This window comes from Desmodus rotundus, chromosome 4 (assembly GCF_022682495.2).
Source record: "Desmodus rotundus isolate HL8 chromosome 4, HLdesRot8A.1, whole genome shotgun sequence".
Taxonomy (NCBI): domain Eukaryota; kingdom Metazoa; phylum Chordata; class Mammalia; order Chiroptera; family Phyllostomidae; genus Desmodus; species Desmodus rotundus.
Window position 1 is genome coordinate 98,361,084 of NC_071390.1, and position 19,554 is coordinate 98,380,637.

Below are 19,554 nucleotides of genomic sequence, written 5' to 3' on the forward strand. Positions count from 1 at the left end.
AAAAGTGACAAGGCATAATGAAGAGAAATAAAGCAGGGAGTGAGAATAAAGCATACAGTGGGAGGCAGGATACAATTTTTTAAAGGTTGGTCAGGGAAGGCTTCACAGGGAAGGGACACTTGAGCAAAGAACGAAAGGAAATAAAGAGTGAGCTTTATCTGGAGGAAGAGCAATCAGGAGGGACCACGCATACAAAGACCTCCAAGCAGGAGCCTGTCCGGGGGCTGTACAAAGAGCTAGGAGGCCCACGCGGTGCCACAGATGGGAGAGAAGGGCATCCACAGGAAAGGGGGTAGAGAGGAGATGAAAGGAGAGGCAGTGCATGCTGCCTTGGAAGGATTTTAGATTTACTTGAGCAAAGGGAAGGCACGAAAGCTAGCAACACCTTGTGAAAGTTTCTGTGGAATTCTCTCATTGAATAGGTAAATTGTTTATAACCCGCATCACACTCTATACAGAGATATTACAGAGCATGTCCTTTTGTGCAAGTCAATCATACTTTTCTTTGCAGTCTTGTAATCTCAGTTTCTCCTATTATCATGTTTAATAGAATCTTTTAAAAAATATATACAAAAGTTAACCTTTAAATCCTTTTTCAAGTTATGGAAATTTACTAACTATAATCTGAGTCAACAGTTTTTAATCTTATAATTTATAGTATAAAACAAAAATGGTGAATATGTACTAAAATAAAATTTTAAGGATATGATTATAAAATAATGAGACCAATCCTATAAAACATTCATGAAAATGATTTATAACTATGCGTGTAATAACATTTAAAAATTTGTATAATGCTTGCATATTACCTCAAATATGTGGATTTACATGAATTTACTTTTCCCCCCCTCTCTTACAGGAAAATATACATTCAAGAGTAAGTACTTTTATTTTAATAATAAAAATCAAATGTAAAAATCAAATGTAGAAATCATGAAGAAGAGCTGTTGACTATTTCTGTACAAATCAGAATTTTTAGTTTTTACAGTTATGTTTATTGCTTTTAACACATAAATCAAGATTTTGAAGACATTTGCAATAGATATTATTGGTGTACTTATTTCCAATTTGTCTGAGATAATCATATATATTAAATTCTTATTACATGTACTTTACTAAACTTTTAGGAGAATCTTGGAATATAATTTACTTAAATCACACGTTTGCTGGTGCCAAGAACTCTTAGGAACTTCTCATCGCACAGACGTTTAGGGATCTTTATGTGTCCAAAACAGTTTCCGAAGGACAACATTAGTCTTAAAAAAACCTCAGATTAATACCATAATGTTTTTTGAAGATGCCATATATGAATGTACAAAAGAAAAGACTCCTTATGAATCGTAGTAAAATATTGTGTTTCTTCTCATTTGGACTTTTGTATGATTCACAAAGAAAAAAATCCCATCCACGTATATAGCATGAAAATGAAATAGTAAGATGAAAGCGTTAGTCTCTAAGACTATATTAATTATCTTGTAAAAACAACCCCCCCACACACACACTTTGGAAGATACCCATTTTTATGTAAGAAAAGCATGCTTAGTCTGACTGGTACTGGAAGGATGATATTGAGGTACACACAGACTCAAACTTGTAGGACTTGAAAAGGCACATGCCTGGTTTAGCGTGGTCAGCAACTGCCCAAGCCCTGAGTTCCCAGTCTGCGTGTGTTTGCTTGTGCGTGTGTGCCCCACTCTGGAAACTTTACATCAAGGAATACAAAATGTACAAATTTAAAATTACATTAATTTAACCTGTAAATACCTGTCATTCATGCTTTGGTGCAGAACAACCATGAGGAAAGACCGAACTCCAGAAGTGGAGTGGAAGAATCAGGTATCACCCAGGACACCTGTGGTCTAAGCCAGGCTGACAAGTTAGTTTTGGGCGTACCACACAAGCACCCGGTTCTCTCCCTTGACAAGTCTTTTCTTTCAAGAGGACAAAATCCTACAGTACAAACAGATATGCGAAGGTTTGATCAAAGAGTTCCCAGATCAGGGATCACCTGGATTTGAAGATGTGCGAAATAGGAGAAGAGGGCCTTCTGGGGCTTCCACACACCAAGGCCTGCTGGGCTTCTCTTCACTGATAGTTGATAAGGATGGGGATGGGGGTAGGGACTGCTGCCTCATTGTAAAAGCCTGTGTCCCTGGCGTCATTGTGCCTAGGACTGGACAGTCACATAGCTGGATGACTAAAGAGGAACTACATATGCTACAAATTCTGCTTAGGTTCCTTTCCTAAAGCTTAGGTCTTTATGAGAGAGAGAGAGGCAGGGGATAGAGAGAGAGAGAGAAAGAGAGAGGGAGGAAGATATTCAGAGGAGGAGAGAGATAAAATTCTTTCTCTGTAATACACTTCACATCCACATGCTGCTCCATACAAAATACCCCCAACAAACAGTACATTTTATTGAAATACTTGCTTGAAAAAATCGCAGTAGTTTCTTTGCAGTGGTCCTGCGGTGTGGGAGTTAGCAAGCTGTGTATGTCATCTCTAGCCCATTCTATACATCAGGAACTGAAAAAGAGGAAGAGTATTCACAGCATGAGGCTGGATGAACATCAAAGCCCAGTCTGCCGTGAGCTCTCTTCCTTCCTGTTTCTCTCACTGGGGTCATGAGGCACACAAGCTGCAGCATGAAAGGGTAAAAGGCAACGTCAAGTGCTGTGTAATTGTTAGGCTCCTTAGCCACGAAGGCCTGGTTGCAACCAACACTGCATTTAGGAGGGGTGTGTGTTTTAGTGGCTTACAAAACAATGCCTTCCTTATGAAAACTGAAAATTTTCTGTTTTTTTAAATCTTTTTAAGTACCTTATTAAATATAGAGAAAAACAAAGACATTTATAACTTCTAAAATGATTACTTTGAATTGTAATCTTATGCAAACATCAAAGATAGTGACAAGAATCACAGAATCCCCCATGAAAAAGTTGCCCTCCCCAAAAATCATCTGATACAATCCCACGTTCTAAAGCAACAAAAACATGCCTAATCTAAATTTAACTATCTCCAGAAATGCAGTGTTAGATTTTCATGTTTTTTAAACTTTTCTGTATGTGTTCTCCATCTGACCAGCTATTCCAACTTTGGATCTCCGGATTTCTATTTATCGCAAAATATTTGTAAGTTATTTTCTCTCTCTCTCTCTTTTTTTTTGAGCTTTGTATTTTTTAAATTATTGAAGAAACACTGCAATATATAGAAAATTAAAATGAGGACAATAAAGACAATGAGCAGTCACATTCTAGAGTTAACTACTGTAATGTTCTTACAGTGTGAATTTTCTGACTTTACTGTAATTTTTTTCTCTACATATACATGTTAACTAAAATAAGACTACTATATATGTATGTCTTTTATTCTTTTTTTGTTCTTATTTTATATGTCCTTCTTCTACATCAACATGCCACCTCATTCATCAATGCATCCCAGACATCCTTCTGTATAGGAAACATAAATCCCCATTGCTTTATGACTGCGTGATATTCTGTCTGATGTACACCCCCAAACCCTTATAGATACTTGAATTGTGTCTTTCTGCCTTGTAGAGATTGATGCTGTGTGTTCATTCTTATCTGTGATCTCTGTATAATAATTTGGTTATTTTCTTAGGTTGAATTCCTAAAAGTGGGGTTACTAGGTCAAAGGGCATCTCATACTTATTACCAGAAAATTTCAGAAAAGTTGAACTAATTTATATCCTCACTATCCATGTATGACTTACCCATTTATCTGCTCCTTGCCATTAATACAATTACTATTTGTATCTTTACAACACATGGCCTGTCGTAGGCCAAAGTAGTAATGTATTGTTTGAATTTTGATGAATAATGATCTCGAGCATTTTTCATGTATGCTTAAGCATTTGCATTTCACTTTTAATGAATTATTTTTTATTGATCACTTTTATTGATGTTCATCTTTTTCTAATAGATCAATAATGTCTCTTGAATTAGCAAGTGTATTAAGCCTGTTCTATGTGCTATAAATATTTTTTCAGCTCATTATTTGACTTTTAACATAGTTTATGGCTTATTGTGTTTTTACTTTTATCTGTACAGCTTTACAGAGTAAATTTTAAAATAGATTTATTTTATATATTTTCTACTGTGGCTTTTGAATTTTATTTCTTGCTTAGAAACTCCAAGATTGTTTTAAAAATAATTTTATGATTTTTTCAAGTTCTTGTATATTTTACTTTTAACATTTAAATCTTTCATCTATCTAGAAATTATTTTGGTATAAAGAATTCATTTTTATTCTTTTTCCTCTATGGCAAGCTAATCATTACATTACCCGATATTGAATAGTTAATTTTTTCCACTGAGTAGGAATGTCATATTTACCATGTACTTATTTTCCATACATACCTGTATATATTTCTTGATTTTCTATTTTCTGTTAATCATTTATTCATATATGTACCCATACTATACTGTTTTCATTTTTGCAGCTTTATGTTTTAATGTCAGATCTAACTAATCTCAGCTAAGTACTCTTCTCAGAATTTCTTAGTCATTCTTGCACATTTCCTTCTTTAAAAAGTTTCTCTTTTGTTAAGATTATACATACCAAGGTTTAAGCAGCCCAACAGTTGTACAGGATTTAAGCAAAATAGCAGTGCTCTTCTCTGCCGCCTGCTGCTAAATGTGCCTCATGAGAACACAAGCATTTTCACTTCTTTTACTTGACTATTTTGGAATTCATCTTCCTGACTCTAAAAGCGTGTTTGTTTTACCTTTTCATGTATTTTGTGTTGACTTCTCTGTGTAGAAGAGAATAATTTATCTCCCTTTCCCTCCCCATCTCCCCCCCAACACACACTCTCGCACATTCTTCCTCGCTCTCCATTCTCCTTATATTGTTTCACTATAATTTGGGTTAGAGCAATAATCAGTGTTTGAATTACTATATCTGTGTATTCTGAGTAAATTTCTTTTTAGAGCTAAATGTTGGAATAAAGGATTACTTGTTTTTCTGGAAGCTATTATCTTCTTTTTTTTTTTTTTTTCATTTTCTTTGTGCTAATCATTAAGGCCAAACTCACAGCCAATCATATTTCAAGACATCCAGATGCACTGCATATACTATCAGTTTCATCTCCCTAAAAAAGTTTCTCCCAGCCCTGACTGGAGTGGCTCAGTGTACTGAGCACTGGCCTGTGAACCAAAGGGTCTCTGGTTCAACTCCCAGTCCGGGCACATGCCTGGGTTGCAGGCCAGGTCTCCAATAGGGTGTGCATGAGAGCAGCCACACAGTGGTTCTCTCCCTCTTTTTCTCCCTCCATTCCCCTCTGTCTAAATAAACAAATAAATAAAATCTTTAAAAAGAAAAATTTCTCCCATAACCTTCTGACCTGTTGTGTTTGGACTGGGGACACTGGGGACAACTGTCCTTCAGGAATCCCCCTCCCATCCTTGTGGAGATTCTCTGCCTATTTCCTGTTTTTGGTTGAGTCTGTCCTTCAATAATTCCTTCTGTTTATCAAAGAATGCATGGGAAGCACAATTTTAAGAACTTTTACAATCAAAATACCTTTATTTTACCCTCACACTTAATTTAGAGTTTGAGTTCTAAACTATTGAATTCTAAATTGAAAATCACTCATCTTCAGATTTTAATGGTGATTTGTCATTGTTTCCTGGTTTTCAGTGCTGCTACAAAAAATCTGAAGCTTTTTCTGATACCTAATCACTTGGTTGTACCTGTTTGTTTACCTGTTTCTCTGGAGGACTGTGGGATCTTCTCTTTGTCCCCCAAAGTCTCAATTGTCATGAATTCCAAGGTGTAATTCCATTTCATCCATTGCCCGGGATACTCAGTGAGCCTTTCATCCTGCTAACTCGGGTCCTTTTTTCCAGTTACTTCACCGACGATTTCCTCCCCACCTGTTCTCTATTGTTTCTTTCTGGGGTTCTGTTCATTTTGATATTGACCTTCCCAGAACGGTCCTCTAATTTTCTGTATTTTTATTTTCAATCCCTTTGTATTTTTGCTCTTCTCTCTAAAAAGTTCCTGAATGTTTTTCCTGAATATTTCCTCCAACACTTGTGAGTCTTTATTTCTGCTATCACCCTTTAATTTCCAAGAGGTCTTTCTTAGTCTCCCAGGTGATGCCTTTTATTTGTATAGCACCCTAAGAATTAGGCTGTCTGTTAAACAGGTTTTCAACTGGTCCCTTCTTACCGTAATCCCATCTTCCTCCCTCTCCACTACCATAGGCTCTCGGGAACTCTAATTAATGAACTTCTGGAAGAATTATTAAATTATTTCCTCTCCATATTATTCATTCTCTCTGGTCTGCTACATCAATTATTCATTCATCTCCTTTGTGTCTTCTAAAGTGTATTGATAGTTCTGTATTTATTTTCAAAGCTGTTTTTAATTTATGGCAATAGATCTTTGTTCATTATTTGTAGCAACATACAGTTTTAAAGGGGGATTACATTGAAAAATCAATGTTGTACAGTTGGTTTGTGGCTGCTGTAAATTAAGTTATTAAATTTAGAATACTTATGGTCATAAAATAGAGGAAATTCAAAGTAACATGATCAATAATCACATGATTATTTTTCCTTTCTCTCATTTTCTACCTCTAATTAAGAAGTATAGATGTGCCTCAGTGTTGAATATCTGATTTCATGTGCTTTCAACCATCGTTTTTACATTGCTTAAATATCATTTTTAGTTTCATTGTGAAACTGTTTTCTTGTATTTGATGTGAAGTCTCTTTATAGCCAAACTGGATGCTGTTAAAACAAAGCCAGCTGTGTTTACTTGACTTTGTAAAGTCCCAATAATGATTCATAATGAGATTAGTTCAGCTACTTATGGTACTAAATACTTGCCAAAGTATTCACAATAAGACAATGAAGATGAAACAGAATTTCAAATTAATAACCACCTTAGTTTTCAGGCCACTGAGTATGGGGAATCGTTACAATTTGGTTACTTTCTGGGGGGAGGCATGTGGTGATCCGCTGCTTGGCTGAGCTGGGTTGTATCACTCACAGGACACATCTGCCTCGAGGTTATCGGAACTGAATTCTGTTGGGAGGGATTAGATGGGTGAGATTTGGTACTGGATGCCTGGAGTGTCATTGTACTGCATCCTCTATTTTTCTGCATAGTGCTTGTCTGTGTGATGCAGGCTTCAAAACACCACTCATCGCTTGGGCAACTGTGCAAAGTGCATGTCTGAAGACAACAGTGTCTGGGAGATTTCTTGTTGTTGAGAGAACCTTTTTAATATTTGCATTTGTGATACTGTTAAGACAAACGGTAATCATTTATCATAGTTATTATTGTCATTTAAAACATAACAGGAAGAGAAGAGAACTTTGACGCCACCTAAAGGGCCTGGTTTGGTTTTTGACAGATCTTAATAAGAAAGAAAGGAGGGCAGCTCAAAGATCAAGGGTGTCATTTAATATATTTAGGGATTTTCTTTAAATAAAATACACACACATGTATATATAACAATGGGCCACACAGAAAAACTATCATATTAAAATTGAGTTTTATTTGATTGAGTCATTTGATTTACTTATTATTTTTTCAGTATTCATATATTTACAGTTTTTCCATCTGCTTCATCCAGTCCTGTTGGAAACTGATAACATCTCTCTCTGCCTCTCCCCCTGATTCCTTCTTCGCCCCCCTGTCTCCCACCTCCCTTCCCCCTCCCTTAGTAGATGTGGTGCAAATGGGTAGAAAGTACAAGATACATCGTATAAAGCAACTCTTTACACCCTTGAAAACCTTTTTTATTTTGTTTTTTCTTTTAAAAAATGCTACATTTTGGTCTCGTTCAGTTTTTGTTTCTATTATGGTGTCAGCATTTGCTCAGCACCTGAACAAAATTCCTCAGTTATTGGAACCATTGGAAATTGGAGCAGAGGGGGTAGATCGGTTCAGTGTAAAATAAAAACACATTATATATCTGAGAAACCTGCCACTTCAGTCTACAAATATTCATTGAGAGAATGCTAGATGTCATGCTGGAGATGCAGAGGTGACAGAGAAACTGAGCACGGACTGGTAAGCAGAAACGAGAAGATCTCAGAGAGCGATGTGTGTTGTGGGAACAAATAAAACAGGAAGGTGTGGCAGAGAGTGGCTCGTGTGTGTGTGTGCACTCGGGCACGTAAACGTGGGGACGTTTCTTAGTTTCTCACTTTTTAAATGGAGAATTCCATTAGATGGTCTCTAAGGTGCCTTAAGATCTTATCTAATGAGGCAGCTTTTCTAATGTTTTTCAGTGTTTTCTTAGATCCATTTCATTTTCCCAATTATGTGGTCTGTTGTCTATTCACATGAGAACTTAAAAATAATAATTGAAGAATGAAAAATCCATCTATCAGGATATGAAAAGTGCCTGTATTCTCTAGCTACTAAATAAAAACCTAAAGGAAAACAAGTAAGTGTGCCTGTCTGCCAGAAGGAAGTCAAAGTGTGATTTGCATCCATGTTTCATTTACAATGTCTCTTCACTTGTCTCTTTGCATAAAGAGACATTTAGAAACCACTGCATTCTGGCTGGAAAATGAGGGACAGTGGCTTGGACAATGACGTGACCAAGCTTGAAGTCAGGCATGTGTTCCCTTTTGTGGGGCCCTTTAAAGATTTGCTAGCTAAGAGCAATTCCCACAAAAAGTCGTGGAGAATCATCACCTGACAACAATAATTAGTGATAGTGACGGTATTTAGAGAACAGTTGCAGTTATTATAAATCTCTTTTGGGGACTGATAGATCCTCTGAAACAATGTAAGTGCTACTTCTCAATTTGGTAGAAGAGAGAAGACAATGCTTTCTTTTGACTGTACTTGGCAAATCATTTAATTTTTTAAATAGTGAGTTTCCTTTCCTCACTAATAATCACAAAAACAAAATCAGTAAAAAGCATTTTTCTTGGTTGTCATTGGAAAATGCATTCGGAAATTGTTTGTTTCCCACTATTATTATAAAGCCTGCTATTTAAAAATAAAACAAACCTTTACATGGAACATGGATGGAAATCATGCTTTGCGTCCTTTTTGTGGACAGATATACTCACTTGTTTTTTTGTAGGCTTTGTTTAATAGTAGGATTTCTCAGCCTTGTTTCTTTGTCATTCACAGCTCTTGCTTTCGTTTAGAAATCGTACATAGCCAAATGGATGGGGTGAGGAAGAAAAAGTTTCAGGCGTAATAAAAAAAAAATCACAAAACTTGAACGGAGATGCTAAGACGAACGTTTGTGAAACTGGCAGTGTATCTCTGTTGCAGAGGCAAACCGAACTTAACGAACATGGGCTCCTTGATGATCAAACCCATTCAGCGCGTGACGAAATACCCGCTGTTACTGTGCGAACTTCGCAACTCCACCCCCGCCTCCCACCCAGACTTCGGGGCGCTGGAGGAGGCCTCCGCCGCGGTCAGAGACATTAACGTAAACATCAACGAACTGAAACGGCGGAAAGATTTAGGTAGGAGGAGGCGTCCTGGACGGGGCACTCTGCACGGCTGGCCTGTGCTCTGCGCGTGTCTGAGACGCGGGGCGTCTGAGCGGTTAGAGCAGTTGCTGCGATCGCGGTCGTGATGTCTCGAGTCAGAGGCTGGGCCAGAGAGCGTGGCTGTGCCTGGCCAGCTGGGGTCAGAAGGTCACGAGGTACAAAAAAGTGACCATAAAACAATCAAACGGCTGTGCACTCACTCACCCCCCTGACCACTGCCCGCCTGCGGACATCCCGTGGGCCGAAGACGCCCACAGCAGCCGCCCTCCTGTCCCTGGCACTGCTGTGTGGTAGGAAGGGCACGTGGCAGGGCCGGGCAGCTGCAGCAGTGGGGGGCCAGACCGAGAAGTGGTGGTGAGAGGGGCAGACCCGGGCGAGGGCCTCGCCAGCACCTCAGCTGCCCTGGTTCTGGCACGCGAAGAAGGGGGATTGGGGGGCAGTGATGGTTCCACTGAAGGGAGCAAGTGTCTATTTTTTCTCAAATCAACAAATTATTGTTAACTCTTTGTTAGCTAAGATGTAAAATTGGTGCCTTAGGTAGAATATAGATTTCAAAACCGGAGGCACAGTTCCACCGTTCCCATCATCTGGATGTAACAGTGCATCGGCACAGATGGTGGGTCGCCCCCGGTGGCAGCGTTCCCTTCACTTTCAATTAGCTCTGCACTTCTAACATGAAATCTCAATCAACACTGAGGTAGTGGCAGGGCTTGGGAGCTGGCTGCTCCCCCCACTTCATTTATGTTTATTATTTTTATTTTCTAATTTTTAATTCAAAAGTTGTATTTGTATGAACAACTTCAAATTATAAAGCAGAGTATAGGGTAAAAAGTGAAAGCAGTAGAGAAAAAGTCACCATAAATGAAATGAAAAGACAGCCCATAGACACAGGATTACTGTCTAGAATATAACTATTGAGATTAAATCAATAATAAAACACTTTAATACAAAAAGTCAATAATAGAAATAAGCAGTTTACAGTAAGACCAATAAGGTTTTCTTCACTGAGTTTTTTGGGGTGACATTCGTTAACAAAACCATGCAGGTTTCAAATGTACAACTCAACAAAACACCATCTGCACCTGCATCGTGCGCCCATCACCCGAAGTCAAGTCTCTTTCCTTCCCCTTGATCCCCCCTTTCCCCCTTCCACTTCCCCCCACCCCCTTGCCCTCTGGCCACCACCACACTGTCATCTGTGTCTATGTGTGATTATATAGATTATACACACATTTATATTTTTTGCTTAATCCCTTCACCTTTTTTTCACCCAGAAGACCAATATTCTCCAGAATACCAATAAGTTTTTGAATGCTAAGCTTCACTAATAATTACGGAAATGCAAATTAAAATCACAATGACATATTATTCCCTGCCTATCAGATTAGCAAAAAGACTTTTAATGGATAATGTTAGTGCTGAGTTTCAATCTCCTGGTGAGAATGCAAATTGGAATCACCAGTTTGGAGGACAATTTCACAATATGTAGTGAAGTTGAAGATTCATACAACCAAGACTAGGAAAATCACTTTTCAGATATTTGAGAAACTTCTGCCTATATGCTCATAGAGAGGTGTATTGGTAACTAGCATTGTTCATAATAGCAAAAGAAAGAAGAAGAAAACGGCTTACATATTTATTCAGATAATGAGTAAAATGTGTATTATATACTGTGATATTTTGAGAACATATAATTACAAAAATTAATTAAAGTACATGTATCCATTGGGTAAATCAAAACAATGCTGAGTTTTTTAAAAAGTAGAGTATCAAGTGACAGAAGAGTATATGCAATTTGGTACCATTTTTATAAAGATTTAGATCATTCAAAGCAATACTAGGTATCGTATGACCGCATACATACACAATAAAGGTGTAAAAATAGATGCAGAGATAGCAAGCCCATTATTTAGGATCACAACTCCCTGTAGAGATTGAAGATGGGGTTCAGAGAAGCTTCACCTGTTACGTAATTTTTTAAATTAAAAAATTGGAAAAAAGCCAAAATTAAGATTTGACAAAGCTAGGAAATAGATAATAGCTGTTATATTATTCTTTTTACTTTTGTGTTGGCTTAAAACATTTCAAAGTTTTAAAAAGGAAAACTTCTCCTCTCCCATGATTCTAGCGTGCATAGCTAAGGTTTTATCAAGTGTTCTTCAGACTTTCTCTGTCTTTTTTTCTCTTCTCCCTCTTCTCTCTCACTCTCTTCTTCCTTCATTCCTTCCCGCAACATGTATGATGTACTACAGTTTGCTGGGGTTTCAATAACAAGCGATCATATATCATGAGCATTCTTTCCGTCAACATGGCCTTCTTGTTAATGGTTCCATAGTTCCATTTATGAGTATGTTGTAATTTAGGAGACCGTTCTTCTAGGATAAAGGTTTAGATTGTTTCCAACATTTTGCTATGAGAAGAAGTACTGTAGCAAACAAACCTTTGTAAGCTTATGGAATGCATATTACTGTACAAGCACACCCTGGTCCTAGACTACAAATATTTTATTTTTTTTTAAGATTCTGCCAAATTGTTCTGTACAAAAACTGTGTTAGTTTAATCCTCATTGACAGTACACAAGATTGCCCATCTCTCCAGATCCTTACCAAAAAGAATGTTAGGAATATTTAACATCTGAACAATATGGGAAGTGAAAATGATTTTTAAGTTAAAAAAAGTAAAGCTCAGATGTGACTCAGTTTACCGCAAATCTCCTTGCTAATGGAAAGCCACTCTAGGATTGGCAGGCTCCTTGGGTTGGATGTCCTTTCACGAGTTAGGTCTTGATGCCTCATTCTAGAGACTGCAGGTGGCAAATATCTTATCTGAGAAGAGAGGAAGAGGTTTTATTTAGTATCTGGGACTTCTTTCTCCTGGGAGGTAAGTGAACCTTGGGTAAGCTCACGCCCTTGGTCAGCAGAGCTTCTGAAGGAGGCTGGGGTGGGTGGCTGGAGTTAGGACTGGGCTGTGGGGCTGGAGCATATTGTGTCTGCTGCAGAGAGCCAAAAATCATGCACATTTTACATGAAATATAAATATTAATCTTACATACTTTGGATGAAGCACACTTCCTATGCTGCACGTGTCCAGATATATCATTGCATTCTTTTGTTGCAGTTCTAAAATACAAGAAGAATGATGAGGATGAAACATTTAAAGATAAATTGTCTAAACTAAATATTCATTCAATTAGCAAGAAATCAAAGAGAGTGACAAATTATCTAAAGATTCTGACCAGAGGAGAATCACAGGTAATTTCTCTTTGGGGCCACATAAATTTTCCTGGGGAACATGAACGCTGATATTTTGTTAGGTTTTGTCTTGCCGTTACATAGCTCTTTTCTAGAACACTGAGAATCAAGGTAATTGCCCAACGCTCTTACACTGTTTCTCTCTCTCTCCCCCCACTTTTGAAGAAAATGGAGTGAGGTGGGTTTGACACTATCTCAGCTGGTGTACTTCAGGCAAAGAGAGACATGGACACAGGATGGGGCTCAACAAGAGATGTCCCCGGAGTCCTGACACTCACCACTGACCAGCACACAGCCTCACCCAAAGCAATGCCCTCCTTTCATCCCTGTCTTACTTCTGCTTTTTATTTGTTTTCATTTTTAACAGCTGTATTGAGTTTTAATTAAAATACTGTAAAACTCACCCCTATAAGAACAATTCTATAAGTCAATTCATTTTACTAAATGGTTTTTAGTAAATGTATAGAGTTTTAAAAAATTTTATTGTTATTCTGCTATAGTTGTCCCAATTTCCCCCCTTTGCCCTCCTCCACCCCCCTAACCCCCCCCACTCCCACAGTCAGTCCCCACCCTGTTGGCCATGTCCATGGGTCGTTCGTAGATGTTCTTTGGCTAGTCCCTTCCCCTTCTTTCCACCATTATTCCCCTCTCCCCTCCCCTCTGGTCACTGTCAGTTTGTCCTTTATTTCCATGTCTCTGGTTCTATTTTGATCCTTAGTTTATTTTATTCATTACATTCCTCTTATAAGTGAGATCATAGGGTATTTACCTTTCACCACCTGGCTTATTTCACTTAGCATAATGCTCTCCAGTTCCATCTATACTGTTGCAAAAAGTAGAAATTCCTTCCTTTTTTCTGCTACATACTATTCCATTGTGTAAATGTACCACACTTTTTTGATTCACTCATTTGCTGATGGGCACTTAGGCTGTTTCCAGCACTTGCCTATTGTAAATAGTGCTGCTATGAACATTGGGGTGCATAGGTTCTTTTGAATTAGTGTTTCAGGATTCTTAGGGTATGATCCCAGCAGTGGAATCACTGGGTCAAAAGGCAGTTCCATTTTTAGTTTTCTGAGGGAATTCCATACTGTTTTCCACAGTGGCTGCACCAGTCTGCATTCCCGCCAACAGTGCACTAGGGTTCCCTTTCCTTCCACATTCTCGCCAGCACTTGTTGTTTGTTGATTTGTTTATAATGGCCATTCTGACAAATGTGCGGTGATAGCTCATTGTGGCTTTAATTTGCATCTCTCTGATGGCTAGTGATGTTGAGCATCCTTTCACATGTCTATGGGCCCTCTGTATGTCCTCCTTGGAGAAGTGTTTATTCAGGTCCTTTGCCTGTTTTTAATTGGATTATTTGTCTTCCTGGTGTTGAGTCAGATGAGTTCTTTATATATTTTGGAGATCAAACCCTTTTCCAGTGTATCATTGGCAAACATCAGATTGAATTAATTTTTCACCTTTTACCTCTGCTTTGGAAAAATCTTCCTTTCCTTTAAGGGTCCCTTGATGTTCATCTTATCTTTCTTTCACCTACAGTAAAAAGTGTTTAGGTGAACACATTATTGTGATGTTTTCCTATCCCTTCTCCCCACATCTACCCCTCCCACCCCCAGATATACATTATATTACTGAGTAATTGTTGTGTGTAAGCTGTTTATCCTAACTGGAACCATGCTCACCTCAACCCCTAATACTTAACAGATGGGTTAGCAAAGGCTCTAAAACTTTAATGAGCATAATAATTAGCTGAGGAGCTTGCTAGAAGATTCAGGGGTTCCGTCTGGTTCAAGGGTACAGTCTAGAAGTCTCCATTTTTACGAAGACTCCAAGGGTTTTGAAGCTAAATAACCTGAAGTATGTGATCCGTTGGACACACTTTAAGAACCACAAGGTAGGACATTCCTGGCCTGGCGGTGGCGATACAGGGGGCTTCTGACCAAACGTGGGCAAGAAGGTTCTTCAGATCCTACATCCCGTATTTGGCCATGTGTAGTGCATACACATGTTTAATGCACATTATATGTGGGATTATTATGCCCATTATTACACCAATGGTATGTGATCATTACACCATGTGTAACACACATCCTTATTTTTCCCTCAAAAATTTTGGTAAAAAGGACGCATTATACATGGCAGGATACAGCAGTACTTTTTGCCCGATTTCATCCCTTATTATGTTAACTTCTCTAACAAAGATTCTTAATTTGAACTAGAGGCAACATCTACCCACTCTCTAGCCTTTTTGCTTTTCCCATTGTCTTTGCAGCTCTCTGACCACTAAGCTTGAAGTGGCCTCTTCCCCCGCTCGGTGCCTAACGAACTTTCTGAGTGCATCCCAGCTGAAGCACTTTAATATTTGCCACTATTTCCAGGCAGATAGTAAGAACAAAGTCTTTGAAATTGTCCAGATCAGGGTTTGAATCTCACCTCAGTCACTTAATATTTGTCTTTGGGGACATGAATTAAACCCAGTATAATCTTCTGTAAACTGGGAATTATACTAGGACCTACACATGGCTTGGTTATGAGGATTAAATGAACTGATGCATCTAAAGAGTGCACCCAACACGGGTGGGTAAGCACTCAAAATGTATGCTGGTATCATCATCATCATCGTCATTGCCATCACTTTATATCATTGCCTTGTGTTGTCATTTACACTAACTTTTACATTACTTTTCATGTGCAGACTCCTTACTTCTCATGTGGATATAAACTCCTTTATGCACAGTTTATGAATCAGGTCTTTTACTTTCTGCATTTTATGATTTTTTTTGACATTTTTAAAAAGCCTGCTGACTGCAGCCCAGGGCTAACCTTTTCTTAGCGATGGCCAGGCTCAGCTGGGATCACTTCTTTCATATGCAAACCAACCAATCCAGAATCTACAGTCCCAACCACCTCCTCACAGAATCCACACACCAGTATTCCTCTGCCCTAAATGCCAGGGTCAGCCAACAAGCAATCAGAGACCATGGGCTCTCTCCAACCCAAGGAGAATTATTCAGAATGGTTAACCCTGAACTGCTCACCCTGCCCCAATAAAATCTCTGGCTTTGACTTTGTCCTTGCTCCATCTTGCCACTTGACCAAGACCTAGTGACCCCACTATGGCCCTGCAGGACATGTGGTGATGCCCCTGTCTAGGACTTGTGAGTATAGTACACGCTGTCCCAGCCTTGTTCCTGTTTTCTCTCTGGCTACAATGACTTTCCCACACCATATCCATGTGGACTTTCTTGGAGCACATGCTTCTTATTATTCTTTTGCTTACTTCTTTACATTCTCCCAGGGACTCAGTGGGCCCATTGCCTAAAGGAGGTAACTCCAGGCCTCTCCTCTCGAGGTGGAGCTGCAATGTGGGATGTTTGGGACATTTGCAGTGTGTGGTCATAGGTCAGGGAAGGGAAAATCAAGACGTTTCAACTAAAGACAGCAGCGATAAAACTGAATTGGGAATTCATTTGAGAAGAGACCGTAGCTTCCAGAGGCATGAGGAAATGTGTGCAAACAATTCTCCCCTACTCTTTAAAATGTTGCTTCTGATTTAAGACAATTCTACTGCGAAACAGTAGACCGATCTTAATTCTGGGCAGGCTTTTGTGAAAGACGTTATATTCCTTAACATATTTATCATCAGCTCCCGATGTTTTCCAACTGTGGGCTGAAAGTGAATTATAGTTAAAATGGCCTGGAGGGATATTAATTAGATTTCCCCCCTAATCTTTTGAGAGAATGTCCTGTCAGCAATGAAGCATCTCACTGGTAATCAGAAAATCAGCTGCATTGGCTGGACTGTAGAAGAGATAAATCTCAAATCAGTCAATTTTGCACTTGTCAGCAGCTCAAGGGAAATATTTGGTGAAGTTAGGATAAAACGGTTACCCAAGAGGAAGATTCTATTCAATTCATCACACGTGTATTGAACTCTCAGGTGGCCAGATACTATACAGAGACCGGGAATACAAAGAGGTTTTGAATTCAGACCAGTTGGCTTTGAATCCTGGTCCTGCCTGTTAACGTGGGCAAGTTTATTTAACTTCCTATATTAGTTAGGAGAAAGGCCGAGCTTCTGTCACCAAGAGACTCCAGAGCATAAGCTTGAATCAGCTCATCATTTATTTCTCTCTCCCTCATAATAGTCTTGCGACGTGAGTCCAGATGGGCTCCTCCTCATGACATGCTTCAGAAACCACTTCTCCCCAGTTTTGTGCTTTACTTTTTCCTAAATATATTGTCCTCATCTTCCTGGTTGAAGCTGGGTTACTGCCAGGCCTTCATTCAAGTCCCAAGGATGGTGTTATAAGGCCAAGATTCAAAGTGGAATACATCACTTTTGCTTACATCTCACATACCTAAACCCAGTTCCCAGGACAGAGCCAGCTGCCAGGGAACCTGAGAAGGGTCATGACTGGCAGGGTCACCGTGTGTCTACCTTAAGCTAGAGCTGTGGGTTCCACCAGTAAACGGATGACAGGGGGAACACTCACAATCTCTACCATACCTCCTGACACCTGCTTCTTGATCTCCAAAATGGAATTCATCACGGCACCTACCCCATGGGGTTGTATCAGAATTAAAATGAGAAAATAGAGGACAGGTTTTAGCAGAGTGTCTGGAACATACGTTTAATAAATGTTAGTAACTTTAATTAAGATAAAAATGCTTAATCGCAAATGCTTGCAATCCCCTAGTGGAGAGAGTAGCTTAAAAAATGAACTAGTTTGTCAGAGCACATAGGACGGAGTCATTCATTTTCCGCAGTGGAAACAAGAGGACTGATAGGGAGGATTCACGGAGGGGGCGACAGTTGAGCAAGTTCTTAAAAAATAAACAGAATTTTTCAAGGCAGAAAAGGGACAGCAGCATATTCTAGCAAAGTAAAGCAGCGTGGCTTGACTCCAAAGAAGTAGAAATGGGCTATATTTCTCATAGTGTGATCCTTGAGTCTCCTACTTTAGAAATCATCTGGGTCCCAGCCAAGAAATACTAAACAAAATAGCTGGTGATGAATTTTTGAAAACTGCATTATAAAAAAACCTACCCTAGCCTATTGTTATATGCGTAAAACTGGGCTAGAGCACAGGCACCCTCAAGCAAAGAGGTTAAACTCTGTGTGGATTACAAAGAACTATGCTGCTCATTTAAACAAGAATCTTTTTAGATAAACAATATTAAGGGGTTTAAAAATAAAAATGTCACCATATTCTATGCAGTCAGCTGTAAGGTCTACTGTCTTAAATTAACACATGTGGGAGCCGAAGACAGCTCCAGTTAGCATCCAGCACCAAACTGCAGAATCCCCACCATATTTCATGAGACGTTTGCGTGTTCACAAAGAGTCTGCCAGCAGGAGCCTGTTCTGACCTGGCACAGCCGTTAATCGCCAAAAAACACTTCTCGCCGTTGAGTCATAGTGCGTATGCCCAGAAACTGCCACAGCACATAAAAAACATACTTTCCAAATGCTTAACATGTAAGATAACAGAAAAATAACTGAATGCACGTGATCACTGTCTGGACTGCTGAGTTTTCTTAACAGAGGGCTTGTTTTGCTAAGATTATAATCTTTCAAATTGGAGTTGCTAAAGAACAATCACATTTCTTTAGCCAGGAACCTGAGAAAATTTTCTAAATAACCACTGTGGAGTAAGTCGGAATGAGGCACAGCAGCAAGACTAGAAATTACAGGCAATAGATCAAACTTTTAATTTCCACTTTATCTTTATTAATTATTTTCTAAGCCCACAAATGTAACGTAATTTAAGGGTATATACATCATACACGTCCTTGAAAACAGCAGAGAAAAGTTGCACATGAAACCGCTCCTGGGACACAGGTGAAGCTCTGTGAACACTGACCAGCGAAGGGAGCTGTGCCCTGTGCTTTCGCTGCCTGTCAGCCGTGATGTGTGCTGGTACATGGGGACTCCTGTGATTGTAAGCGGTTTTCATCCTAACAGGGAGAGTTTGGGGCCAATACGGTCTGAGAGATTTGTCTTTAACTATCAGATTCACTTGAGGTATAAAAATACATAATTCCATCTATATTTTAGGTGAAAGACAACACCTTTAATAGAGAAGAAAAGCTCTTCAGATCTTTAGAAAAGACCGTGAGGCACTGTGTGAAGAACATTTCATTCTGTCTTCAGCACGTACAGGTAGGGGAGACATGACTGCTTTCAATGTTTCTACCATTAAGTACTGATGTCCAGGGTTACCGGGAAGAGCAAATGTGACTGTTCATTCATTACGTGATGATGCCTTCTGGATCACATCTGGGGGGCTGCCAGCTGCTGGTGAGGAAAGCCAATATAAAGACTCAGATTTTGTTCTTTGTTCCCTTATCTGCTCCACCCTTCCCCCACCCCAGTCACTGACTATGGGGCGTGTGCGCACATCATTACCCTGTGTGAGAAGCACAGGTCGTCAGCCCGTTTTCCTGGAGATGAGTTCAGTAATGCAAGTTGCAGACAAGGCAGAAATTTCCTTTGTTTATTTTGTTTGACTATTCTACCTTATCTCTTCCCAGGACCCAAAACACATACTTGCAAATTTAAGAGTAGAACTGAAAGAAAAAAGATAATCAAAGAGGGACATAAAATAAAATTATAAGTTATAAAGTAAAAAGTGCATAACAGAAAGGCCTTTTCAAAAACCCACAAAGTCCACATCTGGGTCTCAGAGTTAGCTGTATGCTCCCCAGCAGCTGACCCCCCCAAAGGCATGCAATCACAATTCTGAGCACCTCTTTGTATTTTACAACCAGCATTTTGCAATGCCCCCTTTACA

General features: G+C 39.2%; 1 protein-coding gene across 6 annotated transcripts in view; it reads left to right on the forward strand.

Moving 5' to 3' along the window:
- ARHGEF38 (Rho guanine nucleotide exchange factor 38) overlaps nt 1–19,554 on the forward strand; it is a 122,810-nt gene that overhangs the window by 84,893 nt on the left and 18,363 nt on the right. For 5 of the 6 annotated variants that reach the window (XR_006653246.2, XR_006653245.2, XM_045183650.2 and 2 more), the window contains exons 5-8: nt 860–877; nt 9,274–9,473; nt 12,618–12,751; nt 18,819–18,923. Coding sequence is in view for 4 of the 6 variants with exons in the window: in XM_045183650.2 (XP_045039585.2) it covers nt 860–877; nt 9,274–9,473; nt 12,618–12,751; nt 18,819–18,923 (457 nt within the window). In the remaining 2 variants the exon portion in view is untranslated. The remainder of the gene's footprint in view (nt 1–859; nt 878–9,273; nt 9,474–12,617; nt 12,752–18,818; nt 18,924–19,554) is intronic. The other variant, XM_045183651.2, reaches the window with a different exon arrangement.